The following is a 26,549-nucleotide window of genomic DNA, read 5'->3' on the forward strand; positions in this document are numbered from 1 at the left end:
CTTTAATATATTTTAAAAGCAATCTCCCCTGAGTGTTCAGTGATTCAAGTATAAATATATCCATAACTGACTAATTCATTATTACAAAAGCTCATCTGAACCTGGATTTTTTTTTTTTTGTGTTGCTCAGTTTTTAAGATCAAAGGCTGGTACTAGTGTACTATACACAACATTTTGAAATGTTTTAGACTATTTTATAAATAAATAGGATCCTTATGAAGGATTATAGGTATATTTGAGAGACTTATTCTTCAAGTGTACAGTTATCATATAACAACAATATGGGGAAAATATTTTAGAGCTAGTTAATGCTGAATAACCTCCAGTACAGTCCAAGTCTCTTTGAAGAGGATCATAAGTATTAACTGAAATTTACCAGGAATTGAGAAAAAATTACCAGCTACTTACTGAAAATTGAGAAATCAAGTGAAATTGTGAATAACCAACTTTTAGTGTCTGTCAGAGTTTGATTGGGGATCTTTGATTTCATATATTGAGCAAAAGCATGTATTCACCCTCCCACCTGCGTGTTGTCCTTGGCTCAGGGCTTCCGTGTCTAGCACCATCTCATAGAGCAACCTGAACTGTTATGAATTTGAAGACATAAGTAAAAAATCACCAAGAGCTTAATGTTTGATATTGTTGATGGAACTAGAATCTCTTTCTCAAAGAATGGCTTAAATTATCTTGCTTTAACAAGGTTTTGCCTTAAGTTTAGTAACCATGTTTTTTGTGTGTGATTTTCTTCTTGTAAGACGGTTGAAAAATAGCAAAGCATCTACTGATGGACATCGGTACCTTTTTCGTGGCCGGATCAATACAGAGGTGATGGAAGTGGAGAATGTGGATGATGGCACAGGTAAATGATTGGTAAATTTAAAATGGAATGCCAATAATAAACTCCCTTGTAAGACAGACTTTTCAATTGAATAATTCATCTGCAGTGAATTTGAGCTTAGAAATACTTTGATAGGCAGAACAGTTGGAGGAGGAAGGGAAGATAAGAGAGAGGAGGACTCTTTTAAAATGGAAAATTATCTTCACTTGAAGCATGTTCGTTTGTTGTTGTTCAGTCGCTAAGTTGTGTCTGACTCTGCGATCCCATGGACTGCAAGCGTGCCAGGCTCCTCTGTCTTCCACTATCTCCTGGAGTTAGCTCAGATTCATGTCTGTTGAGTCGATGGTGCTATCTAACCATATCATCCTCTGCTGCCCCTTTCTCCTTTTGCCTTCCATCTTTTGCTAGTCATGTCCGACTCCTGTGACTCCATGGACTGCCTGACAGGCTCTGTCCATGAGATTTCCCAGGCAAGAATACTGAGACCCAGAGATCGAACCATGTCTCCTGCATTGGCAGGTTAATTCTTTACTGCTGAGCCACCAGGGAAGCCCAAACCATGTTAAACACTAGCATCAAACACAGAGATACAAAAGTAGCTGGGAGTGTCGCAAACTAGGAGTTGTGTCCATAACGTATATAGTAGTTTGATCATGATGCTATTAAAACATCCAGCTTAAGAGCTGTCATAGGCAAGCATTGAACCTCCTGGAATTAATTTTCATTGGTACAGGCTTGGAAAGCCATTCAAAAAGTAGTGCCAGATCCTTTGTATTCTTTCTTGACAACTAGTTTATTTGTGTAGTTGGCCAGAGGCCAAGAATATTTGACTTCTAGAAAATGTGGTCTGTAGTGCAGTGTTGGGCAAACCATAGATTGCAGTACAGTAGTCAGATTTGAATTGAATAAGATGGAAATTCTTAAACTGTTCATTAAAACTGAATGAAATGAAAAATGAAATGAAATGTTAGTCACTCAATCGTGTCCGACTCTTTGCAACCCCATGGATAGGGGATCTTGCTGACCCAGGGATTGAACCTGGGTCTCCCACATTACAGGCAGATTTTTTACCATGTGAGGTACCAGGGGTCCCCTAAAACCGAATAGATTTTTTAAAAAGTTCAACTGTTAATGTTGTGAATTAGGGATGTTCCATTTTTCAGATCTGACTGCATTTAGTGTATAAAATTTTCTTTATTTTAAAAAATTTTATATTCTTCAATACACACATATAAAGATATTTTGAAGAATTCAGTGGTTTTGGAACTTTTTTGATATGAATGATTGTGTTGCTCTAATATATATTACATTTGTTGATTCACTTTACCTATTAATTTTCAGCTGACTTCCATAGCAGTGGACACATTGTTGTTAATGGATGGAAGATACATAACACGGCCAAAAATAAATGGTTTGTGTGTATGGCAAAAACACCTGAAGAGAAACATGAATGGTTTGAAGCTATTTTGAAAGAACGAGAACGGCGGAAAGGTGCGTATATGGATTGAGCATTATAATACTTTGTGAAGATTCAAATTTAACAAGAAAGCAGAAAATGGGCAAAAGTTATGAGGAAGTAGATGGTGTTTGATGTTCACTTACATTAACTAGGTGATGTTAGCCCATGCTAAAATACGTTTTGAATATTTCCAATGTTGTTCAGTTCAGTTGCTCAGTCGTGTCCGACTCTTTGCAACCCCATGAATTGTAGCACACCAGGCCTCCCTGTCCATCACCAAATCCCGGAGTTCACTCAGACTCACGTCCATCGAGTCAGTGATGCCATCCAGCTATCTCATCCTCTGTCGTCCCCTTCTCCTCTTGCCCCCAATCCCTCCCAGCATCAGAGTCTTTTCCAGTGAGTCAACTCTTCGCATGAGGTGGCCAAAGTACTGGAGTTTCAGCTTCAGCATCATCAACTTTTCGCATGAGGTGGCCAAAGTACTGGAGTTTCAGCTTGAACATCATTCCCTCTAAAGAAATCCCAGAGCTGATCTCCTTCAGAATGGACTGGTTGGATCTCCTTGCAGTCCAAGGAACTCTCAAGAGTCTTCTCCAACACCACAGTTCAAAAGCATCAATTCTTCGGCGCTCAGCCTTCTTCACAGTCCAACTCTCACATCTATACATGACCACAGGAAAAACCATAGCCTTGACTAGACGGACCTTTGTTGGCAAAGTAATGTCTCTGCTTTTGAATATGCTATCTAGGTTGGTCATAACTTTCCTTCCAAGGAGTAAGCGTCTTTTAATTTCATGGCTGCAGTCACCATCTGCAGTGATTTTGGAGACCAGAAAAATAAAGTCTGACACTGTTTCCACTGTTTCTCCATTTATTTCCCATGGAGTGATGGGACCGCATGCCATGATCTTTGTTTTCTGAATGTTGAGCTTTCAGCCAACTTTTTCACTCTCCACTTTCACTTTCATCAAGAGGCTTTTGAGTTCCTCTTCACTTTCTGCCATAAGGGTGGTGTCATCTGCATATCTGAGGTTATTGATATTTCTCCTGGCAATCTTGATTCCAGCTTGTGTTTCTTCCAGTCCAGCATTTCTCATGATGTACTCTGCATATAAGATAAATAAGCAGGGTGACAATATACAGCCTTGACGTACTCCTTTTCCTATTTGAAACCAGTCTGTTGTCCCATGTCCAGTTGTAACTGTTGCTTCCTGACCTGCATACAGATTTCTCAAGAGGCAGGTCAGATGGTCTGGTATTCCCATCTCTTTCAGAATTTTCCACAGTTTATTGTGATCCGTCACAGGCTTTGGCATAGTCAATAAAGCAGAAATAGCTGTTTTTCTGGAACTCTCTTGCTTTTTCCATGATCCAGCAGATGTTGGCAATTTGATCTCTGGTTCCTCTGCCTTTTCTAAAACCAGCTTGAACACCAGGAAGTTCACAGTTCATGTATTGCTGAAGCCTGGCTTGGAGAATTTTGAGCATTACTTTACTAGCATGTGAGATGAGTGCAATTGTGCGGTAGTTTGAGCATTCTTTGGCATTGCCTTTCTTTGGGATTGGAATGCAAACTGACCTTTTCCAGTCCTGTGGCCACTGCTGAGTTTTCCAAATTTGCTGGCATATTGAGTGCAGCACTTTCACAGCATCATTTTTCAGGATTTGAAATAGCTCAACTGGAATTCCATCACCTCCACTAGCTTTGTTCGTAGTGATACTTTCTAAGGCCCACTTGACTTCACATTATGGAAATCAAATAAAAGAAAACTTTATATAGTTAGCAAAATAATTAGACTGTGGCTAGCAGTGTGTTTTAAACAGTGTCTTAGTTCTATTGAGACCGCTGAAACAGAATACCTAGCACTGGGTGGCTTATGAACAACAGAAGTTTATTTCTCACAGTTCAGAAGGGTGGTGTTGAGGGCTGTTTCCTGGTTCGTAGATGACCATTTTCTCTTTGTCCTCACCTAGCAGAAGGCATGAAAGAGCTCTCTTAGATCTCCTTAATAAGGGCACTAATCTCATTCATGAGGATTCCACCCTCATGAACTAATTACCCCAAAGGTCAACCTCCTAATGCCATTACATTGGAAACTAGGTTTCAACATGTGAATTTTGGGAGCATGCATGCTTAGTTGTTCAGTCGTGTCTGACTCTTTGCGACCTTTTTTACTGTAGCCCACCAGGCTCCTCTCCCCATGGAATTTTTCAGGCAAGAATAGTGGAGTAGGTTGCCATTTCCTCCTTCAGGGGATCTTCCCAGCTCAGGGATTGAACCTGTGTCTTCTCTGTCTCCTGCATTGCAGGATGATTCTTTACCTGCTGAGCTACTGGGGACACTATTTGGGGACATACCGACATTCACTTTACAGCAAATAGTTTTACTTGCTTTAAAATTTGTTCAGTTTTCTTTGCACTTTATTACTTTTTAAAAAATTTTACTGGAATATAGTTGCTTTAGAATGTTGTGCTCATTTCTTTTGTACAACAAAGTGAATCAGCTATACTGTATAGGTATCTGCTCATTTTTGGATTTCCTTCCCATGTAGGTCACCACAGAGTGCTGAGTAGAGTTCCCTGAGCTATTCAGTAGGTTCTCATTAGTTATCTATTTTATACATCATATCAATAGTGCATATATGTCAATCCCAATCTCCAGTTCATCCCACCTCCACCTTTCCCCCTGGGTATCCATATGTTTGTTCTCTACATCTGTGTCTCTGTTTCTGCTTTGCAAACAAGATCATCTATACCGTTTTTCTAGATTCTACATATATGGATTAATATATGGTCACACTTGATCCTTCCTGATTTCTAAAGAATCATAGAGTTTTGCTTTAAGAAACACACTTTAATAATATAATTCAGTGTTTGGAGACCTACACCAATTGTCCCTCTGTATTTAACAGTACACTGAAAGTTCCTTGGTCAAATATTTTAGTATCCTAATTATAAAATAAGGCATTTTGCATGCATATGAACTTTTAAGTGTTGTTACAATGTCACTGAATCAATGTCATGTAACTCCATAAGGAACTTGTTCACATGAGGAGGTCTAGCTCAAATTTGCTTCATATTTTTATCAAGATTTGCAAACAGTATTTGGTCTGGTGATATTCAGTGTGTGAAGTTTACCTGCACATATTCACATTTCTGTAATTAGTCAGGAAATAGAAGTGTTTGCATAATTAACTATTTTCTTTACCAAATAATTGATGAGAAATGTGACAGTGTTTATTCCTTTCCCCAGAGATTTAGGTATAAAATATCTCATTAATGATATAATTTTAGAACATAAAGAGCTTTTCCTTCCATCTTTAGATATTTCCCCTTGAAGAATGTAAAAATTTCTATTACCTTGATTAAATTAGTCATAGTATACATTTTTATAAGAATTTCTAAAACATTTAAAAATACTCCTTTGATTGATCTTAGGTGAAGAACCAGATAGAAAAAATTTAAAACAAAGATCATGAATGCATAACTGACACTTTGGGTTTTGTTGAATCTAACAGTCCATTCAAGGAACACAGCAAATCCTTTAAAAGATAGAGTCAATTTTTCATCAAGTTGAACCTTAGCTTTTTTTTGAACTGGCTATGCATATAAATACATCCAAGACCTAAAAAAAGGAAGAAAACAAAAAAGAAAGCACAGTCTATAACTCTACCTATGTTATTCTTAACTCTGCTTTTTAACTTATATAAGTCTGCTTATTCTATTTGTAATGGATTATTCACTGTTACTGGCAAATGTTAATGACTTCTCTATTGTAAATAAAATTTTAGTAAGAAGCTTAGTAGTTAGAAGACTAAAAAAAAAAAAATCCAGAAATTCTTCTGCCACATTTCTTCATCAGTCCCATCCACTGATTGTCAGTGTGGCCAGAATTTTACCTTTGGCAATGGTTGCCTCTAAATTTCCTGGCCTGCATTGCCTGTCCCTATCAGATTAACTTCCACTCTTCACTGCCAGGTTCTCAGTCTTTGTGTCCAGTCTTGTTGTCTCTCTGGAGCTCCATGCTCACTTAATCAGTTGCCCCCTGGGCTTCATGTGAACATCCCAGTTCAAGCTACTCAGTGCTGGATTTCTCTGTACCTGAAACCCTTTGCCCAAGATGCGTTCCCATCACCATTCAGTTCTCCCATCAACTGTCTGAAAGCCATCCTCATTTCTTCTCTCTACACCCACATTTAACCCATTGCTACGTCTTAACAATACCACCGGAGAAGGCAATGGCACCCCATTCCAGTACTCTGGCCTGGAAAATCCCATGGGCGGAGGAGCCTGGTAGGCTGCAGCCCATGGGGTCGCTAAGAGTCAGACATGACTGAGCGACTTCACTTTCACTTTTCACTTTCATGCATTGGAAAAGGAAATGGCAACCCACTCCAGTGTTCTTGCCTGGAGAATCCCAGGGATGGGGGAGCCTGGTGGGCTGCCATCTATGAGGTCGCACAGAGTCAGACATGACTGAAGTGACTTAGCAGCAGCAGCAGCAACAATACCACCTCCCAGATATTTCTCAACTTTATCCTCTTCTCCTGATAACCTGCTATTGTTTACAGAGATTTGAACTTGCCTGAACTTTAGTGGATCCCTCCTAATTGCCTCTCTCTTTTTAAACCCTCTTCCTTTTAGTTTATTCCCTATACTGTCTTCTGAGCTTTGTTTCCAAAGCATCAAAACTTTCCTTGCACTTCCCTGCCTTCCCCCTCCATCTGGTTACAATTCATAGATGTTCCCCCAGTTCTGAAGGCCCGAAATACACTGAGACTGCTGGTCAGCAAGGACCCTGCCCACCTATCCATCCATTACTGTCCTATCACCTGAAACCCAGGGCTGTTTGCCTCTTCCTTCAGATGACCTTTGTGAAGACGTTCTCTCTCTGGAAATCCTGTTCATATTCATGCATTCAAACATGGTCCATCCGTGAAACTTCCCTGAGATAGTGGTTAGGTACTGTGACCATTTCTCTCCCGTAGCACAGTTTTTCCTCTAAGGTTGTCTCCAGTGCCACTGTCTAGCTGTGCTGATCTCATTCTTCAAAGGGCTTCCTAGGTGGTGCTAGTGGTAAAGAACCTGCCTGCCAGTGCAGGATATATCAGAGACCTGGGTTGGATCCGTGGGTTGGAAAGATCCCCTGGAGAAGGAAATGGCAACACACTCCAGTATTCTTGTCTGGAGAATCCCATGGACAGAGGAGCTGGTGAGCTACAGTCCATGGGGTTGCAAAGAGTCAGACATGACTGAGCAGCTGAGCATAAGCATGAGTCCTACTAAAGGGGTCCATGAAGTCTGACATACAGCTCCTTTTCCTCCACCAGCCAAACCACGTGCCTCTGGGGCACACTCTGCACGGTGGTGCCCTTTGGCTGCAGGCATCTCACCTTGACTGTCTTCCTAGTACCATATGAACTTCTTGACAGCCAGAGTCCTATCACACGAGCTTTGTATCCACAAATCCCAGCGCGTGGTAGACATGCAAAGAATGTTTTGTTTTATGAATGCATGAACAAATGAAGAGACTTTTTCAGTGACCTGTCCTGTGTTTTCATTTTTGACAGGTTTAAAATTAGGAATGGAGCAAGACACCTGGGTAATGATCTCCGAACAGGGTGAGAAACTTTATAAAATGATGTGCAAACAAGGAAATCTGATCAAAGACAGAAAAAGAAAACTGACTACGTTCCCTAAATGCTTTCTGGGAAGGTAGGGTTGTTGTCTGGATTCCTGTGTTTCTTTCAGATTTTCACGATCTCATGTGTTAACTTTCCTTTAATTATTCATTTTTTCCTAAAAAATATTCTCCTAAATGTTTTTGAATATTTCTTCACTATTCACATTTCGTAGGCCATAAAGGGATGAGGGAGTGCATATAGAGCCAGGAATCCTGCCCAGAAAACTGAAGGCATCCATCCATCCATTCATCCATGACTTTAGTAATTTCTGATAAACTGTTTCAGGGGCATGGCAGAGGCTGGGATCAGGCAAAAGCAGGCAGGCAGGCGGGTTTGCCTGTAGGGCACAGAGTCTGGCAAGGACATGGGTGCGGGGCCTGAGAGTCACTTAGACTGAAAGGCACACAGTCTAAACTCCCAATTAATTCAGAATTTAGACAGCTGGGCTCAGGATGAAAGGGTATTGATGAAGAGTCTGAAAAAGTGGGTCACGCGAGGGGCCAGGCACAGAGGAACAGGCAGGGAGGTCACTTGGTTGTTCCACTCAGAGATCAAACTTGTGCCTCTGGTTCTGCAGATGCTACTCGGCTGTAGGTGGGAATCCCTGCTGGGTTAAGCCAGAGGGCAGGGTAACTGCCTTCAGGCGGCTCTGCTTAGGACACGCTCTGTGCCAGCTTCTTCCTGTACATTATTTCCAGTCTTCAAACACATACTTAAGAGTTAAAAACCTTTATTTTTTTTTAAAGATTAAGAAACTGGGGGATCAGGGAGTTTGACATGTTCAAGTTCATACAACTAGTAATTTACAATGTCAGTGCTATAAAAGTAGACTGGAGAGGTAGTTCAAAACCTGTCCCCACTCAGATCTGATCCTGCCACTGGCTAGTTGAGAGATTTGTTGTTGTTTAGTCACTAAGTAGTGTCCAACTCTTTTGTGACTCCACGGAAGGTAGCCTGACAGGCTCCTCTGTCCATGGAATTCTCCAGGCAAGAATACTGGAGTGGGTTGCCGTTTCCTTCTGTAGGGCATCCTTCTGACCCACAGACTGAACCTGAATCTCCTGCATTAGCAGGTGGTTTCTTCCCCTCCAGGGAAGCCCAGTTGAGAGACTGGGGAAGAGTTAAATTTCTCTTTCCTCTATAACAATAGAAATGATTGTATTGCTTACCTGTGATACTGACCAAAATGTCTTCTTTTTTTTCTTGTCTTCCAGTTTTATTGAGCTATAATTGTGTCAGTTTAAGGTACACAGCATAATGATTTGACTTACATACATTGTAAAAGGTTTACCATAATTAGTTTAGTGAGCATCAGTTATCTCATTTAGATATACATTAAAGAAAGAGAAAAAAAATATTTTCCCTAGTGATGAGAATGCTTAGAATTTACTGTTAATTTTTATGTGCAATGACAACAGTGTTAATTATGTTTCAGAATGTCTTCTTAGCTATACAGACTGGAGTGGGCTGCCATTCCCTTCTCTAGGGGATCTTCCTGACCCAGGGATTGAACTCAGGTCTCCTGCATTGCAGGCAGATTCTATACCATTTGAGCCATCAGGAAAGTCCAACATACAAAATCACCATAGACTATGCCAACTCCAACCTCATCAGAAGAATATAGGCCAGGAGACCCTGTGCTTGCCAGGGAGCAGTGGGTGTCCCTCTTCAATGGGGGTGGTCCTTGCAGCAGGCCACACAACGGCAGCAAGCTGTAGTTGCTGGTGTTGGCTGTGCCCCCAGGTAAGGGGAGAGAGCAGATATGAGCCCCCCTTGGCTTAAGAGTTCCATGTTGCAAAGAAGACACCCTTTCTCAGAACAACCTCATTGGTGTAACCTCCAAGGTTCCCGTAATACATACCCCCTTACTTCAAGAATAATACTTGATGAGTCACTTTAAGCTGTGGCTTCCCACCAGGGGTTTATAAGTGTGTAATTTAACCATCAGAAACCATTTTGACCACAAGCAGTGTGTTAGTGGCTCAGTCATGTTGGGTTCTTTGGGACCCCATGGACTGTAGCCCTCCAGGCTCTTCTGTACGTGAGGTTTTCCAGGTAAGAATGCCACCTAGTAATACAACTGACACTCAACCCTCATCAGTTTCTAGGGAGACAGAGCTAGAAAGCTCACCCAAGCTCCAATTTGTCCTTGAAGGACAAAGAGTTCTATCAAGCCTTTACCCACACCATCTCCTATGGCTGTGGTGCCCATTAACTGCAGTGATCTGCAAAGCGTTGCCCAGAACCCTGGTGACATAGTGGAGACTCAGTAAACATTTGCTATGTTAATTGTAGCCTTTTCCATAACAACATTACTATGACCTGAGGGTGAGATGTTTCTGACCCAATCATGATCCCTTTGCCATGTGTTGATGGGATCTTTCTAGTACTATATTAGGTTCCGTAATAAAGTCACTCATTAACTTTCTTCCCTACCCTTTCTTTTTTTCCCCATACTCCTAATTTATAGGAATACTTAAAATATGCTTTTTTCCCTCACTTTATTTGGAAACATTCAGGAATCTGCTAAGATCAAAATGAGGAATTATATTTTAGCTCTGTGCCAACCATCTCAGCCCACTTATGGATGGCTGACATTGAATAATCACTTACTATGTGCTAGGCCCAGTGTCGAGTTCCTGACATTTGTCAGCTCCTTTAATCCCAGGCAACTCTATGGGGTTGATATTCTTATTAATTCCATGTCATTGAGGAAAAAAAACCTGAGACCTAGAGAATTAAATTTACTCACCCAACATCACACAGCTAGTAGAGGCAGAAACAGTGTTTGAATCCAGGCTGTCTTATTGCAAAGTGCGTGATGTTACCACTATACCAGATTCTATGTTGCTTTTCTTTTGGATGGTTCTTCTTTAATGGAAATATACAAAGACCTTTACTAGCTTCTTTTGCCTTAAAATGTGCATTGTGGACTAGACATTTATGTTTGAATTTCCATATCCCTTGGTTATTTGACTTTCCCATATGTGTTGCTTTTAGTTTTGAAATAAATGGAAAAGTAATTCCCTGACACTTTCCGTTGCTTTGCTTCTCTGGCCTCTGTGCAAAAATAAAATTGTTCTGAAATATATTCATTAGTTAACATAAGCGTTTAAGCATTAGCTTTTAAACATGAGCATGATAAAATATTTTATTGTAAAATGTTTCTGTATTGTGTTCTCTTAATGATATCACAGGCCTTTAAAAAAAAATACCAGTACTGAGATGAGGGTCTCCTAAGTGTTACAAAACACTGGGGCTCCCCACCCCCTCCCAAAATAGTGAGTGATGTAAGCTATTAATTCTCAGTGGCCTTTCCCAACCACAGAAGATGTGCATGGTAGACAGTTATGATGGATGGTTTTGTACTGGAGGGCTCCTTATGGATGGCAGTTTAGATATAGTGATGAATTTTCCAAGTTATTTTAAAATTTGAAAACAAGGTAGTCAGACTTTTCTGTGTCTTTTAGTGTTTAACATTTGTCTACTGGGGGGCTTCCTTGGTGGCTCAGATGGTAAAAGAATCTGGCTTCAATGCAGGAGACCCAAGTTCGATCCCTGCATCAGGAGGATCCCCTGGAGAACCGAATGACAACCCACTCCAGTATTCTCGCTTGGAGAATCTGATGGACAGAGGAGCCTGGCAAGCTCCAGTCTGTGGATGGGGTTGCATAGAGTTGGACATGACTGAGCGACTAACACACACAATAGACACACAATTGTCTATTGCTGCAAAACAAATTGTCATATACTTAGTCACTTAAAATGATACACAGGTAGGTATTCACTTGTATTTCTGTAGGTCAGAAGTCCAGGTGAGTTAGAGCAGGTCCTGTGCTCAGGGTCTCACAAGGGCAAAGTCAAGGTGTTGGCAGGGCAGGGGCTGGGCTCTTATCTTGAATCTTGGAGGAAGACTTCATTTTCCAGCACATTCAGGTTGTGGGCAAAATTTCATCCTTTGTGGTTGTAAGAATGAGGCACCCGTTTCCATGCTGGCCATTGGAAGTTGTCTATATTCTTTGATATATGACCCCTTCTAGCTTGAAAATCAGCAGTGGCACATTGGATCTTTCCTGTGCTTTTACTTGTTCTCACTTGCTCTTGTGCCACCAGCCTGAGAAAACTCTGTGCTTCAAAGGGGTCAGCTGCTCAAGTCAGGCCCACTTGGATAGCTTCCATATTTTAAGGTCAACTGACTTGGGATTTTAATTACATATACCAGTCCATTCACAGAGCTACCTAGATTAGAATTTAATTGACAAACCAAGGGATGGAATTCTTTTTTTTTTAATGTTTCAGCTGATTTTTTTATTTAAAAATTGTTTAAATATAAATTTATTTATTTTAATTGGAGGTTAATTACTTTACAATATTGTATTGGTTTTGCCATAATGGGAGGGAGGTGGGTGGAAGAAGCTTTTTAGAATTCTATCATATAGAGCATGCATAATAGAATTATTTTGTATGCCCTCTTGGAGTTTCAAACCTATTGGTTCTCTGTGCCTGAAAAGCTACATTCAAGACAGTTTATCTCTTATTTTAAGTCACTGTTATTCTATCTAATTCTGCTGTTTAGTTAAAATCTGTTGTATCTCTCTAGTCCCAAATTTGCTTTTATATATGTAATAAAGATACTCTAGAATTCTCCCTTTGTGTTTACTAAAGGTCTAGGTAAGTTGAATAGTTATTAAATAGAGTTTAGGTAAGTCTGAATGTATGGACATGAGTTTTCTAGAATAGAGTCCAATGTAAATATATATGGGCCTTACATATATGAAAAAATGTATGTAAGATTCACTACAAGCATTCCTTTATATTTTGAGGAATATTCCTTTCATAGCTGCTTGATAAATGCATGGTACAGATAGACTTCCTGGGGAAAAACATAATGATTTAACTTCTTCATTGGATTTCGGTTGCAGTGAATTTGTGTCATGGCTGTTGGAAATTGGAGAGATTCACAGGCCTGAGGAAGGTGTGCACTTGGGACAAGCATTATTGGAAAATGGAATCATCCATCATGGTAATTATTTTATCAATCACCTATTTAATTTATTTTTCCACAAGTTACATTTGCCTTTGTTGCATTGATTGGTTTAGTTTATAATACTTCTCCACATTATAGGATGGTTATGTTTTTTTCCAACATCCTAGAGTGTCTCATGTGTATAGAATATTGTTTCAGGGAATATAGGCTTATGCTGATATATTTGTTAACTTGAACAATTCCAACACAGGCAAGACTTAAATTCCAGTTAAGAATGATGTAGGATTGAGACAAGTTCCTTAATGGTGAGTTCTAACTAGAGTATTTGGGATGCTTCGTGAGTGAGGTGGCCTTAGCACTGGGCATTGTAGAGTAAATGGAACTCTGACAAGGACAGAAGGACATTCTACCCTGAAGAAGTAATAGCTCTCAGACAGGGGAGTGTGAAGTTCATGGTGGCCTCTTCAGAACTAGCACAATGTCACAATGCAGGCCAGTGCCTTTCACAGATGAATATACTGGGGAGAGGGCTGTGATGAGAAAGGAAGGCATACACCCTAACTTAGCAGCTCTTACGTTGCTGACTGTGGTGTGTGGGACTGCTTTTGAAGGAAGTGAGGAGCTGATGGGCACCTGGAACCAGAGGAGTGACCAAAGTTTGGTTTCCGAGTTAACTGAGGAGTGGAGAGTTAGAGATTAAAGGAGATCCTGCCCACAGGGATCCTTCCTTCCTCGGGAGAAAGAAAGACCAGGGCCCTGTGCACAGGCATGAAGAAAGGGGTCCATTAGAAGCTGAGAGCATATGTGATACCTCTTTAGACTTGGGAGATGCAGAGTGAGGTAGTATTAGTCACTCAGTCGTGTTCTACTCTTTGTGACTCCATGGAGTGTAGCCCACCAGGCTCCTCTGTCCATTGGGCTCCTCCAGGCAAGAATACTGGAGTGGGTTAACATTTCCTTCTCCGGGGGATCTTCCCGCCCCAGGTACCAAACCTGGGTCTCCTGCACTGCAGGCAGATTCTTTACCATCTGAGACACCAGGGGAGCCCATGAAGAATGAGCGGTGAGATCAGATTTTCTGTGCTTTCTGTCTGGATGACAGAGATAGTTAAAGAGGAGGACCAGGGGGGAGAAGATGAAGGACTGGGGACCCTCCTCCTGCAGGTGAGGGCCCAGCAGGAGGTTGAAAACCTGTGGATGTAACTCTTGAGGTAGAGGGACAGTGAGGTCATGTTTGTGAATCATTTCAAGAGAGCATCAGGTTCTCAGCATGTCAATAAGAAACACCTAAAAAAAAAAAAAAACAACAAAGCAATGATCATTGAACTAAGAATAAAAGCTTGAGGAATTTCTCGTGCAAAATGTGCAAGAAGAGAAAAAGACAAGGAACTGGGACTAAATACGGATATTTGGCTATGGAGTTTTGATGTTTGTCTTTTTCCCTAAATTAGAGTGAGATGCAAATAAACTAGATTCTCCAAATTTCCCCCCAGCACAGTAGATGTTGCCAGTATAATGTCCCCATCTACCCAGATAGGAATCATCTAGCATTCCTGTTCCTTCCTCATGCCATGAAGTCCTGTGAGCCCTACTAACACACAGGTCACTAATCAGACTACTGCTGTCCCAGGATCCCCACCTTCTTCCCAGTCACCACCTTCTTTGTCCTTGTTTCAGTGTTCGTCCTCCACCCCTGTAGAATACTCTGCAGGAAACAGCTGAAGAGACCTTTTAAAACATTTATAAGATCTAGGTGTTCTCTTGCTTACAGTCATCTACTGGCTTCCCATTAAACTTAAAGACAAGTCCAGATTTTTTATGTAAATCTCTTACCAAGGCTCTTGCACATAGCCCTACATGATAGAGCCCCTGACTTCCTCTCTGAGTTGTCTGTACCTAACTCTTTACGTGGCGGCCACCCTGACCTTCTGTCTCTTCTTTGAACACTCCAAGATGACTTTTCATGTAGGATATTTGCTCTTGCTATTCTCAATCAGCAGTTGCTTAGTAATCCCTAATAAATGTCAGGGACCTTTCTAGGTCCTGGAGAAACAACAGTGAATGAATTGACAGATGCGGATGTATTGGGTCTCATCTTCCATGACACTCTGCCTTTTAGAATCCTACCCAGTCCGCATTATTTCAATAAACTTCTTTTAAATTTTTGCTATTTTTTTCATGGACTCCTTATCACTCTCTGAAATTGTCATGTTGTTTCATTTATTTCTTTGTTTAATACTTCTCTCTATCTCCCATCCCTACGCTAGATCTCAGTCAAAATAGAAGCACCATGAGAACAGGAGCCTTGTGTGTTAATGTATAGCAAATGCCTACAATGCCCAGAACATATAGGTGCCTCATTATTATTTCCTGAGTGAGTGAATAAATGAATGGCTATATTTTGAACAAACAGATAATACTGAGAAGTTGTATATGATTTTGTACTTGGTCCATTAATGTCATTAAAACTCCATTTAGCATTCAGTGTGCTAAAAGCATCATCCAATATCTTATAAGTTAAAGTGAAAAGATACTGAGCTAGATGGCTTTCCTGTTTGTGTTTGACTTTCCCTTCTAACCCCACCTTCAGGTATATATTGGGACAAGGATTGAATGTATTTGTTTTATCCTATATTTTATTGAAGATAAAGGAGGTGGCACATATAGCAGTTTTGTGTATAATCATTAACTGTCAGAAATGATTATTCTTTTCCCATTCCAGACTGTATAATTCCAGGGACTATGCATTACCCATAGAACAAGGAAGGCAAAATCTGTTTATGGACACTTTGTTTATTCCATTATTCCTTACTGATCAGTTATTCCTTACTGATTCTTTCCTTCTTTCTACATGGGAGATATTATGCTAGGTACTTGAAGGTATGTGTACATGAATCAGGGATATTTTTTCTATGGTCTGATGGTTTTAAGCCCATCTTTTTACTTTGTTCATTATGAAATCCAGCTTTGATATATCTCCTTTCAGAGAAGACAGAAATCTACTAGGTTAGGAGAACTAATTTTTTGCAGGGACTTTTGAGAAGGAAAGCTGTATTGGTTAGCACTAGCTGCTGTAGTAAGTAAACCTTCCCAACACATTATAGGAGGCTCACATTATAGAAGCTAATTTTTTACTTACATAAAATTTAGTTAATAGTGAAGGATGAGGTTGTGGCATTCGGCTGTGTATAGGGTTTTGGTGCCTGATATAGCCTTGACCATCTTCAATCCAGTGTTCCTAAATGTCACCTTGGAGGAACGGTGGTTTTTTGTTTGTTTTAAATAGGTTTGTACATTTCCCATTGTATATCATTTTTGTGCACATACCTGTGGACACAACTCAGATATGTGATTGCTTCCCTGGTGGCTCAGCTGGTAAAGAGTCTACCTGCAATGTAGAAGACCTGGGTTTGATCCCTGGGTTGGGAAAATCCCTTGGATACCCACCCCAGTATTCTGGCCTGGAGAATTCCATGGACTGACTCTCTCAAAGAGTCAGACACGAGTGATCAACTTTCACTCACTCACTCACTTGACTGTAAAAGACTCCTAAAAACGTCCTGTAGTTGCATATGCAGGAAAAACAGAAGCTAACGCAATTTGGTAGTCAGTTACTTAATTTCTGCCCCTGAGGCTTAGCTCCTAGGTCAATATAAAATCAATGAATATATGAAAGCTAGAATAATCATAATACATGTGTTAATGTTTTACAATGATATCTGCAAACAGTAGTCACAGAAATCACTTTTAACACTTTTATTTTCAGTTGAGGTTATTGTGACTCCTGCTGCTAATCTGAGTCACTTTAATCCTTTATGAATTAGAAATAACACATAAAAAGAATAGTCTTAAAGCTATCTGTCAACAATGGATGCTGCTATTTAAATTGTTTAAAAAATTATGGATATGTAACTTTCTATACTTCTGTGTGATGAGTTAACTATATTTTAGAAAGAGCTACTTCGTTTGCTACAGTATTTTCTTTTTTGACTATGAGATACCTTGTGACAGATAACAGAATATTGGAGAAGCTTTATTTCCAATGCTGGAAAGGTCAGGGCATGGAAAGAGGTTGTCCTTTCAAAGGAGCTGTGAGATTATTTTCAAGTCAACTATCCTCTCTTGCTTTATTTCAACATAGATGACCCAGAAATTGTATGAGGAAGAGTTGCTTGTTTGTTTAGTGAATTGAGTTCTAAAAACAGAAGAAAGTGAAAGTGTTAGTCACTCAGTTGTGTCCAACTCTTTGCGACCCCATGAACTGTAGTCTGCCGGGCTCCTCAGTCTGTGGGATTCTCTAGGCAAGAATACTCTAGTGGGTATCCATTCCCTTCTCCAGGGGATCTTCCTGACCCACGGATCGAACCTTGGTCTCTTGCACTGCAGACAGATTCTTTATCATCTGAGCCACCAGACATGACTGTTATGGGTGGACTTTACAATTAACAAAACTGTTATTACTTTCCCTGAATACATTAATAGCTAGGCAAACATATTAAAGTCACTTTTAAGTTGGTACAAAGTTGATGTGGAATGATACTTATTCAATATCTTCATGAACATAGTTATCTAGAGTCTGACCAGTTCAGGACTGCTAAAAGATCTGGAAGGAATCACAGAGGGAACCACCCTTATTCATTTTAGTAATATAAGTATCAAAATATTTTTAACTACCTCCTTCTAGAAAGAGAAAAAAATCAACAACATAAACCTTTTTTTGAATGGATATCATAATTTCAGTCCTAATCAACTCTCCCCAGGCTCAGTATTGTCTCCAATAGGAATACAATTTTGAAAAGAAAGTAGTAGGTAAGTTCTGAATTAAAATTTATTTTGAAATTTCAAACACAAGAACGCTTTATTTAACTTAAAAGAATTGAAATATTTATTATATGATTAACTCTTTTTTTTCCCCTGAGAAATCTAGCACTGAGTACACTCCATGAATATTGTTTGATTTTGATGACCTGTGTTATTACTGTTACTACTATCTGATCAGCTGTAGTGTCAGATTTCACATGTTAGAACTTTTGTCACTGGAAATAATGTTGTTTTTTTTTTTAAGTGTTCACAATTAACTAATAGAGGTTCTCCCAAAGTATGGTTAGAGAACACATTATGCAATTTCACATTAATAATTTTATTAGGATGAAGAAATAAGAACCAGACAGGCTAGTTTCATTAGTATGTGATTTCAGCTGCATTTTAGTGAAAATAGAATTCCTAAAATAAAATTGAATGAGTCATCTGTTTTAAAAGGAACCAGCAAAAAAGAAAAAAAAGTCGACTATTATTGCTATTATTCACGTTGCAAATATTGCTGGGAACTTCATCAGAGGCTGAGCCTTGCTATACTGGGAATTCTTGGGTTGGGACAGCATATACTTTCTCTGTGGTAGGTTGATAATGTTCTTCTTATCTGGCTCTATTATTTGCATTAAAAATGCTTATGTGAGAATTCTGAGGGCTCATTCATTATAGCCAGTGGTGTGCTGAAGTTGGCTGGTATAAGCTCTAGAGAGCAGATGATTAAATGTTTTTTTAAAAATTGCAAGCTGATTGTTAAGCACAGCTATTATTAAAATGAAATGACATAAATATATAAGTACATATATTATAAATTTAATATATTCTTAAATCTCATCACTTCCTAATTCTTTTACTACATTTTATTGTTTATGGACTTGGTATTATTTGTATCTACTATTTTTTTATGGTGGGAATACTAAATAATCATGTGTCACTGCATGTCTAATTCTGTGTTTAGTGACTTTATTTGGGGAGCTTGAAATTGGCCAGTGTGGGAATTTTTGGTACCATGGATATTGGCAAATTATACACATCAGTGTTCCTTCTGCCTCGTCACCAGATAGACAGCTGTTAAACATTTGCCAGTACATTCCCGGTAATGCCCAGTGTTGCATAGTTGTTTAAAAGATGGTATTAAGCAACCTTCCTCATCAGCTAATAAAGCCATTCCCTCCTCAGGAAGTTGGGGGGAATAAATTTCAGTGCAGAACTATTCACTATTTTTCTAAGGGAACAGCTACAAGTTACAGATTAACCCAAGAATTATGATCAAAATCACAAGAGTTTACCTTACAGTGAAGGACTCCATTTTTTAATAGGTTGACCCACCACTTCCTTTATTGTGGCAGGAGACCTTTGGACCCAAGTTTCCTTGAATTTTGGAATATCAATATAATCATTTATTTCAATGACTCTTAAGGGATAAAAATGAGAATTATTAATAGGTAGATTCTGTAGGAGAAATAAATAACGTTCTGAAACATGTTGTAGGATTTCAAAATATTTCTTTTGATTTTATTTTTCTTTCACATATGTTTTTCTTTTTGACTTAACCTAGAAAAAGAGATGCCAAAAGGTGATGTTGTCTTTTTGGCAGCAGTCATATCTCAGTTTTATGGCTATTAAGTCATTCATTTGGTTTGGATAGGTTAGGGTGAAATAGCTGAAACTTTGTATACGTGTGTGTGTGTGTGTGTGTTACAAGTCTCTTGTTTTTCCTATGGATTCACCTAAAATGGTTTATTAGAATTAATCCTGACAGGTTTTTCTCTCTCTTCAACTTTTTTAGCAAAAAGTAAAGGTCAAAGTCTTCTATCTAATCATGAAAATAGAACCCATTGCAATAAATCATCTTTTCTGCAAATGTTGCATTCCCTGTAAAGAAACATTTAAATGTAAACTCTTTGAGATTTAATTTGAGGTTTTTCCTTTCTAAAACAATTATTTTTTTATTAGACTACCTATAAAATACTTCTGGAAAAAATAAAACTTGAAAGTTTAGAAGGAGTCTTTATAAATATGAAAATCATCCTAAGAATGAAAGTGAAGGGTGACCACTCTCACTTTCCATTTAAGAAAAAAAAATTAAACAATGTAAAAGAAAAGCATTTGTAATGTAAGAAAACTGTTAAAAGTTTGTTATCAGTTACGTATTGAATTTATCTAATGTACTCTGGAGATTTAAACACAGGATAAATGGTTAAGATCCATGTATGTGTGGTCTTGGCTTGATTGCTATAAGATAAGACAGATAAATGCTAAAACTCACTTCTGGGGCTGAGAATCAAATTATGACTCACTAACTGGAGTATCTGCTATTTGAAGGGCACTTTCTGCTTGACTTTGAGCATTGTGAAGAAATAGAAAATACATACTCATTTATTAAAGTATATATATAGACTATGCTAATATGTATAGTATATATGGTGTATGTATCTGTTACATATACTATGCTAGCTGAATGTTGCTAACCTCAGTTTAGTTCTTCAGTCCTTCTGTGGAAATCGTAACTATATCACAAAATCTTATCATTAATCTTACTGTCGAAATACTGGATTAGCATTACTATGTTAGGGAAACAAAAGCTTTTGGTAAAACTAAAAACTTTTGGTATTTGGGAATGTGTTTTACAAATATGTTTTTATCTTCTACTTTTTAGATTGTCAGGATTTTAATATGCTGTTCTTATATTCTTAGTTACAGATAAACATCAGTTCAAACCAGAACAGATGCTATATAGATTTCGTTATGATGATGGAACCTTTTATCCAAGAAATGAGATGCAGGATGTTATTTCAAAGGTAATAGCCTCTCCCACAACCTTTAATCAATGGAAGAATTCATGTTGTCCTACTGAAGCAAGATAAAATTTTGTAGGGAGACCAAAATTCTTCTGGTATAGGAAGTTTTTATGTGACATATGGAAACAAGCCTCTTGGTGTTTTCTTGCCATTATAAGAATTGTAATGTTAAATCCTATTGTTTTTTTCTCTTATCTTCTTCTAATGCAGTTGCATCACTTGAAGATTATATCCATTGAAAACTATTTTACATGTAGCAACAAGTGGTCATGATACTTGAATACATTTAACAAAAATACAAATTATAAAATTCATGAAATATCATTTTTCTTTGTACACTTGGGAAACTCTATATTGACATATAATGATCAAGTAGTATGGTGGGTCATTGCATAGATTTATAAATCATCTGTTTGCATTATATGTTGAAATTTTATATTTTAGGAAAAATAATTTTTAAGATATTTGTCACATGTATGTATATATGTCATATGTATATATATGTACACACACATGAATGTATATATGTATACTTATGTGTGTGTGTATGTATATACAAATACCTATATGTATATACATGTATATATGTATTTAGTTCAGTTTAGTCGCTCAGTTGTGTCTGACACTTTGCGACCCGATGAACTGCAGCATGCCAGGCCTCCCTGTCCATCACCAACTCCCGGAGTCCACCCAAACTCATGTCCATTGAGTTGGTGATGCCATTCAACCATCTCATCCTCTATTGTCCCCTTCTCCTCCTGCCTTCAATCTTTCCCAGCATCAGGGTCTTTTCCAATGAGTCAGCTCTTCACATCAGGTGGCCAAAGTATTGGAGTTTCAGCTTCAACATCAGTCCTTCCAGTGAACACCCAGATCAGTCGATCTCCTTTAGGATGGACTGGTTGGATCTCCCTGCAGTCCAAGGGACTTTCAAGAGTTTTCTCCAACACCAGAGTTCAGAAGCATCAGTTCTTCTGCACTCAGCTTTCTTTATAGTCCAACTTTCACATCCATACATGACTACTGGAAAAACCATAACCTTGACTAGATGGACCTTTGTTGACAAAGGAATGTCTCTGCTTTTTAATATGCTGTCTAGGTTGGTCATAACTTTCCTTCCAAGGAGTAAGTGTCTTTGAATTTCATGGCTGCAATCACCATCTGCAGTGATTTTGGAGCCCAGAAAAATAAAGTCTCACACTGTTTCCACTGTTTCCCCATCTAATTGCCAAGAAGTGATGGGACCGGATGCCATGATCTTCGTTTTCTGAATGTTGAGCTTTAAGCCAGCTTTTTCACTCTCCTCTTTCACTTTTTCACTTTGATCAAGAGGCTCTTTAGTTCTCCTTCACTTTCTGCTATAAGGGTGGTGTCATCTGCATATCTGAGGTTATTGATATTTCTCCCGGCAATCTTGATTCCAGCTTGTGCTTCTTCCAGTCCAGCGTTTCTCATGATGTACTCTGCATACAAATTAAATAAGCAGGGTGACAATATACAGCCTTGACGTATTCCTTTTCCTAGTTGGAACCAGTCTGTTGTTCCATGTCCAGTTGTAACTGTTGCTTCCTGACCTGCATACAGATTTCTCAAGAGGCCAGTCAGGTGTTCTGGTATTCCCATCTCTTTCAGAATTTTCCAGTTTATTGTGATCCACACAGTCAAAGGCTTTGGCATAGTCAATAAAGCAGAAATAGATGTTTTCTGGAACTCTCTTCCATTTTCCATGATCCAGTGAATGCTGGCAATTTGATCTCTGGTTCCTCTGCCTTTTCTAAAACCAGCTTGAACATCTGGAAGTTCATGGTTCACGTATTGCTGAAGCCTGGCTTGGAGAATTTTGAGCATTACTTTACTAGCATGTGAGATGAGTGCAATTGTGCAGTAGTTTGTGCATTCTTTGGCACTGCCTTTCTTTGGGGTTGGAATGCAAACTAACCTTTTCCAGTCCTGTGGCCACTGCTGAGTTTTCCAAATTTGCTGGCATATTGAGTGCAACACTTTCACAGCATCATCTTTCAGGATTTGAAATAGCTCAACTGGGATTCCATCACCTCTACTAGCTTTGTTCATAGTGATGCTTTCTAATGCTCACTTGACTTCACATTCCAGGATGTCTGGCTCTAGGTGAGTGATCACACCATCGTGATTATCTGGGTCATGAAGATCTTTTTTGTACAGTTCTTCTGTGTATTCTTGCCACGTCTTCTTAATATTTTCTGCTTCTGTTAGGTCCATACCATTTTTGTCCTTTATAGAGCCCATCGTTGCAAGAAATGTTCCCTTATTATCTCTAATTTTCTTGAAGAGATCTCTAGTCTTTCCCATTCTATTGCTTTCCTCTATTTCTTTGCATTGATTGCTGAGGAAGGCTTTTTTGTATGTATGCATATGTGTATATATGTATATCATATGCATGTTTGTACATGCATATGTATGAATGTCACTTGTAGGTGAAAAATTAATAACACAATTTAATCCTATTTTAGTTATTCAGATATTATTTTTTAATATAATGTAACATTTGAATAACTTTCAAATTGGTTAAGATTGTGTAATAATTTCAGAATAATCTATTTCTAAATTTCATTGGTATGTCCATTGACTGATTTTACTTGTTTTTGACATATCTTTATTTTACAACAGGGTGTACGATTATATTGTCGTCTTCATAGTCTGTTTACTCCAGTTGTAAGGTGAGTCTAGTTTCTAAATTCTGGGCAGTTTAAATGAAAATATTTATATTGCATATTAGGTAAATATTATTAAGCTGAACATAGCGTATTTTATTTTTCTTCCAAATGTGAACATTTTGCTCTTAAAGATATTTTAAGTAACAATTTATCTTAAAATATTTCAAAATTTTCTGGAGCTCTAATTATAGAGTTTCTTCTATACTTTTTATTCTGATTTCTAAAATTATTTGCCATTAATTCATAGTAAGGAGAAGGAAATGCCAACCCACCCCAGTGTTCTTGCCTGGAAAGTCCCAGGGATGGAGGAACCTCGTGGGCTGCCGTCTATGGGGTTGCACAGAGTTGGACACGACTGAAGTGACTTAGCAACATAGTAAATTACAGGTTTGATAATGAAATTATCCACAGTCAGTTAGTATTTGATAAATAATAGTTGAGTAACCAGAGAGGATTTCAAAATACTATTTACTAATAAATATTTACCATTATGATTACTTGTATATTAATTTTTTTGTATATTAATTTTTTCAATTAGACTTATGATCAAATCTTTGACTTGTATTTTATGTCAAAATATTTTCTTTTAATCATCTTTTATTGAAATAAGAAGTTTTGCACTTGAAACTTAAGAATTAATTTGATTTAATAATTTTATCAGTTTCTCTATACCATGTTTTTACTTCTGAAGAGATATGCCCTTTCTGGTTTCTAAAGAGAAATTAGAATTCATTTTCAGTTTATCCTTTTAGAAACATAGCAGAAAACTTTGAGTTTTATGTTATGATTACTAATAGAGATAATCAAGAGCAGAATTGTATTTGTAGTCTCCACAAACTGATAGAACTGATATAATGTAATATAATAGTAAATTAATTTCAGATGGCCAGATTTCATTTGGAGTTTATTGACTAAAACATATTTTTCAGAACAAAAAAATGAATGTATGATTTCTAAAATGAATGTAGAGGCTTTTCAGTCATGGATATAGAATCCAGGCGTTTGATGGACAGTGTTTCTATTTTTCACTCTGGTTTCCAATTCCAAGGAAATGCAGAGCTTAAAAAAATATTCCAAAAGTTGCTGATTAAGTGTTGGAATGCCCACACTTCAGATCCTGAAAGAGAAAACAGGGTCTTACCTATTACCCCTGAAAATGCCCTGTACACTTTCATAAGCAGGCTTCACAAAGTAAAAAAAAAAAAAGAAAGAAACCAGTATTTGTTGATTCTCTGCTATATTCCTGGCACAGACTTTCTGTAAATATTTTGGATAGCATAATGCTAAAAAATGGTTACTTAATAATAGCACATGGGTTTTTTTGTACTTGTATGTGTGTTCAGTTGATCAGTTGTGTCTGACTCTTTGAAATCCCGTGGACTGTAGCCCATCAGGGTCCTTTGTCCATGGGATTCTCCAAGCAAGAATACTGGAGTGGGTTGCCGTGCCCTCCTCCAGGGGATCTTCCCAACGCAGAGATTGAACCCAGGTCTTAAACTAATAGAAACCGATACTGGATTATTTTTTCATGTCATGTGTGTGTCTGTGTGTATGTAGGTTTTATATATGAGAAAATGTGTTCTGAAAATATATTTTAGCCACATGAGATTTTTTATCAAGAAAGTTACATTCTAAAAGAGCTGATAAGAAGGAATTGTTCTTTGGCTAGAAATGACAATGGTTTATGAGTTGTCAAGGGTAAATTTATGGGGAAAAAACCCATAAAGCAGATGGAATGTGTGATAGTCATGCTTTTAATATGTATGAACTCAGCTTATGAAAAGAAAAATGACTTGGGTGAAAAAATCGATAGAGCCACATGTATTCTATAAAAACTACCCTGTCCTTCTTTTTGACACGTATGGAAGCCAAGATGAAATGGATGATGGGGTGTCAGAAACGGAGACAGATTTTAAAAGATTAAAAAAAAAATCTGCTGTTGATTACTGGCTAACCTAGTACATTCACTATTGAAATTTCAGGAATTTCAGTCATATTTTGGAGAGCTTTTTATGAGAGTGGATGAAATGATGTCAATATTAATTGTAAATTGCTGACAGAAGTTAAAAGAACCATGAATATAGCCAGTAATTATTTGTCACGTCAAGTTGATTGCAGTTTGGATTTTTTTTTTTTTTGACATTTTGAAAGACTCTCCTTTTCTCATTCCATTTTGATTTAGGCCAGCAAAATAAATGAATCATAGATTTCTGCCCTTGGGGTCTTGTTCTGATCCTGAGCACTTTGTAGTTATCTAACTAGACTTTGAAAGATTTCTCAGATCCAGGAACTTCTGCAGACAGGAGAGTCTGCTCTCGGTTCCCTTGGCTGCCTGGGGATGTGGTGTGACTAAGGCCATGCTGTGATCAGACAAAATGACAAGGTTCTTCGTGTGTTTCCCTCTGGGGAGGCCTGAGGTCTGCCACTGCTGAGGCAACTGAATCATCCTCCAGGGCAAATCCGGCCTACCTGGAGAATTCAAGAGCAGAAATGCAAAGGGTGGCTTTATTCTCCACATTTTGAGGAGTTCTTTCGTAAACCCTATCTTGATTTAAAGGGAAGGAATTCTGTTTTATTATTCTTTTGTTAATGAGCAATTATATTTCTAGCCAAGTTATTACCAGATAACATAGCAGTAATAATCAATTTGGATATAAGAAAATGTGGAAGAAGAAATGTCCTGTTTTGGTATGCTTGTGGGTTCCTTCTCCTGGTGTGAACTGATGAAGGGAATTGTCAGGTGTTGCGTAAACCTTGTAAAGCTCCCTTATTTACATGTAAGTGGGGCAATCATTTCAGAAATCAATTCAGATTCCATCGAGTAAACTTTTCTGTTGCACACTGATACTAAATGAAGTGATCCTGGTGCTTATTTATCCCCCTCTTTTTTTCTCCCTTACTTACCCTCTTGCTTAGTGTTTTTGGTTTCTCTTTCCTTTGTAGAGATAAAGATTATCACTTAAGAACCTACAAGTCTGTCGTTATGGCCAACAAGCTGATAGACTGGTTGATTGCACAGGTAAATAGACAAATAGAAATTGCTGAGTTACCTTCATGGCTGCTTTAAACTTTGAGGTGATTTAGGGATTTTAAAAACTCCCTACTTGCCAATGAGACACAGTGAAATGACTTGACCAAGTTCATACAGCTGGAATGAAGCAGAATTAGGATTTGAACCTGGATCATCTGATTTCAGAGTTTTCACTTAATTTTTATGCTGTATTGTCTTTCAAGAGGGAGATGTTTTGTGATTCAAAAATATCAGCTGAGATCCA

At 38.2% G+C, this 26,549-nt stretch overlaps 1 protein-coding gene across 2 annotated transcripts in view; it reads left to right on the forward strand.

The window, feature by feature from the left end:
* Positions 1 to 26,549, forward strand: part of PREX2 (phosphatidylinositol-3,4,5-trisphosphate dependent Rac exchange factor 2) — a 302,468-nt gene that overhangs the window by 100,195 nt on the left and 175,724 nt on the right. For both annotated transcript variants that reach the window (XM_027561133.1, XM_027561132.1), the window contains exons 8-14: positions 756 to 859; positions 2,180 to 2,329; positions 7,871 to 8,015; positions 12,907 to 13,007; positions 20,478 to 20,581; positions 23,228 to 23,277; positions 26,218 to 26,293. In XM_027561133.1, coding sequence (XP_027416934.1) covers positions 756 to 859; positions 2,180 to 2,329; positions 7,871 to 8,015; positions 12,907 to 13,007; positions 20,478 to 20,581; positions 23,228 to 23,277; positions 26,218 to 26,293 — 730 coding nt within the window. The remainder of the gene's footprint in view (positions 1 to 755; positions 860 to 2,179; positions 2,330 to 7,870; positions 8,016 to 12,906; positions 13,008 to 20,477; positions 20,582 to 23,227; positions 23,278 to 26,217; positions 26,294 to 26,549) is intronic.

Source organism: Bos indicus x Bos taurus, chromosome 14 (assembly GCF_003369695.1).
Source record: "Bos indicus x Bos taurus breed Angus x Brahman F1 hybrid chromosome 14, Bos_hybrid_MaternalHap_v2.0, whole genome shotgun sequence".
NCBI lineage: Eukaryota > Metazoa > Chordata > Mammalia > Artiodactyla > Bovidae > Bos > Bos indicus x Bos taurus.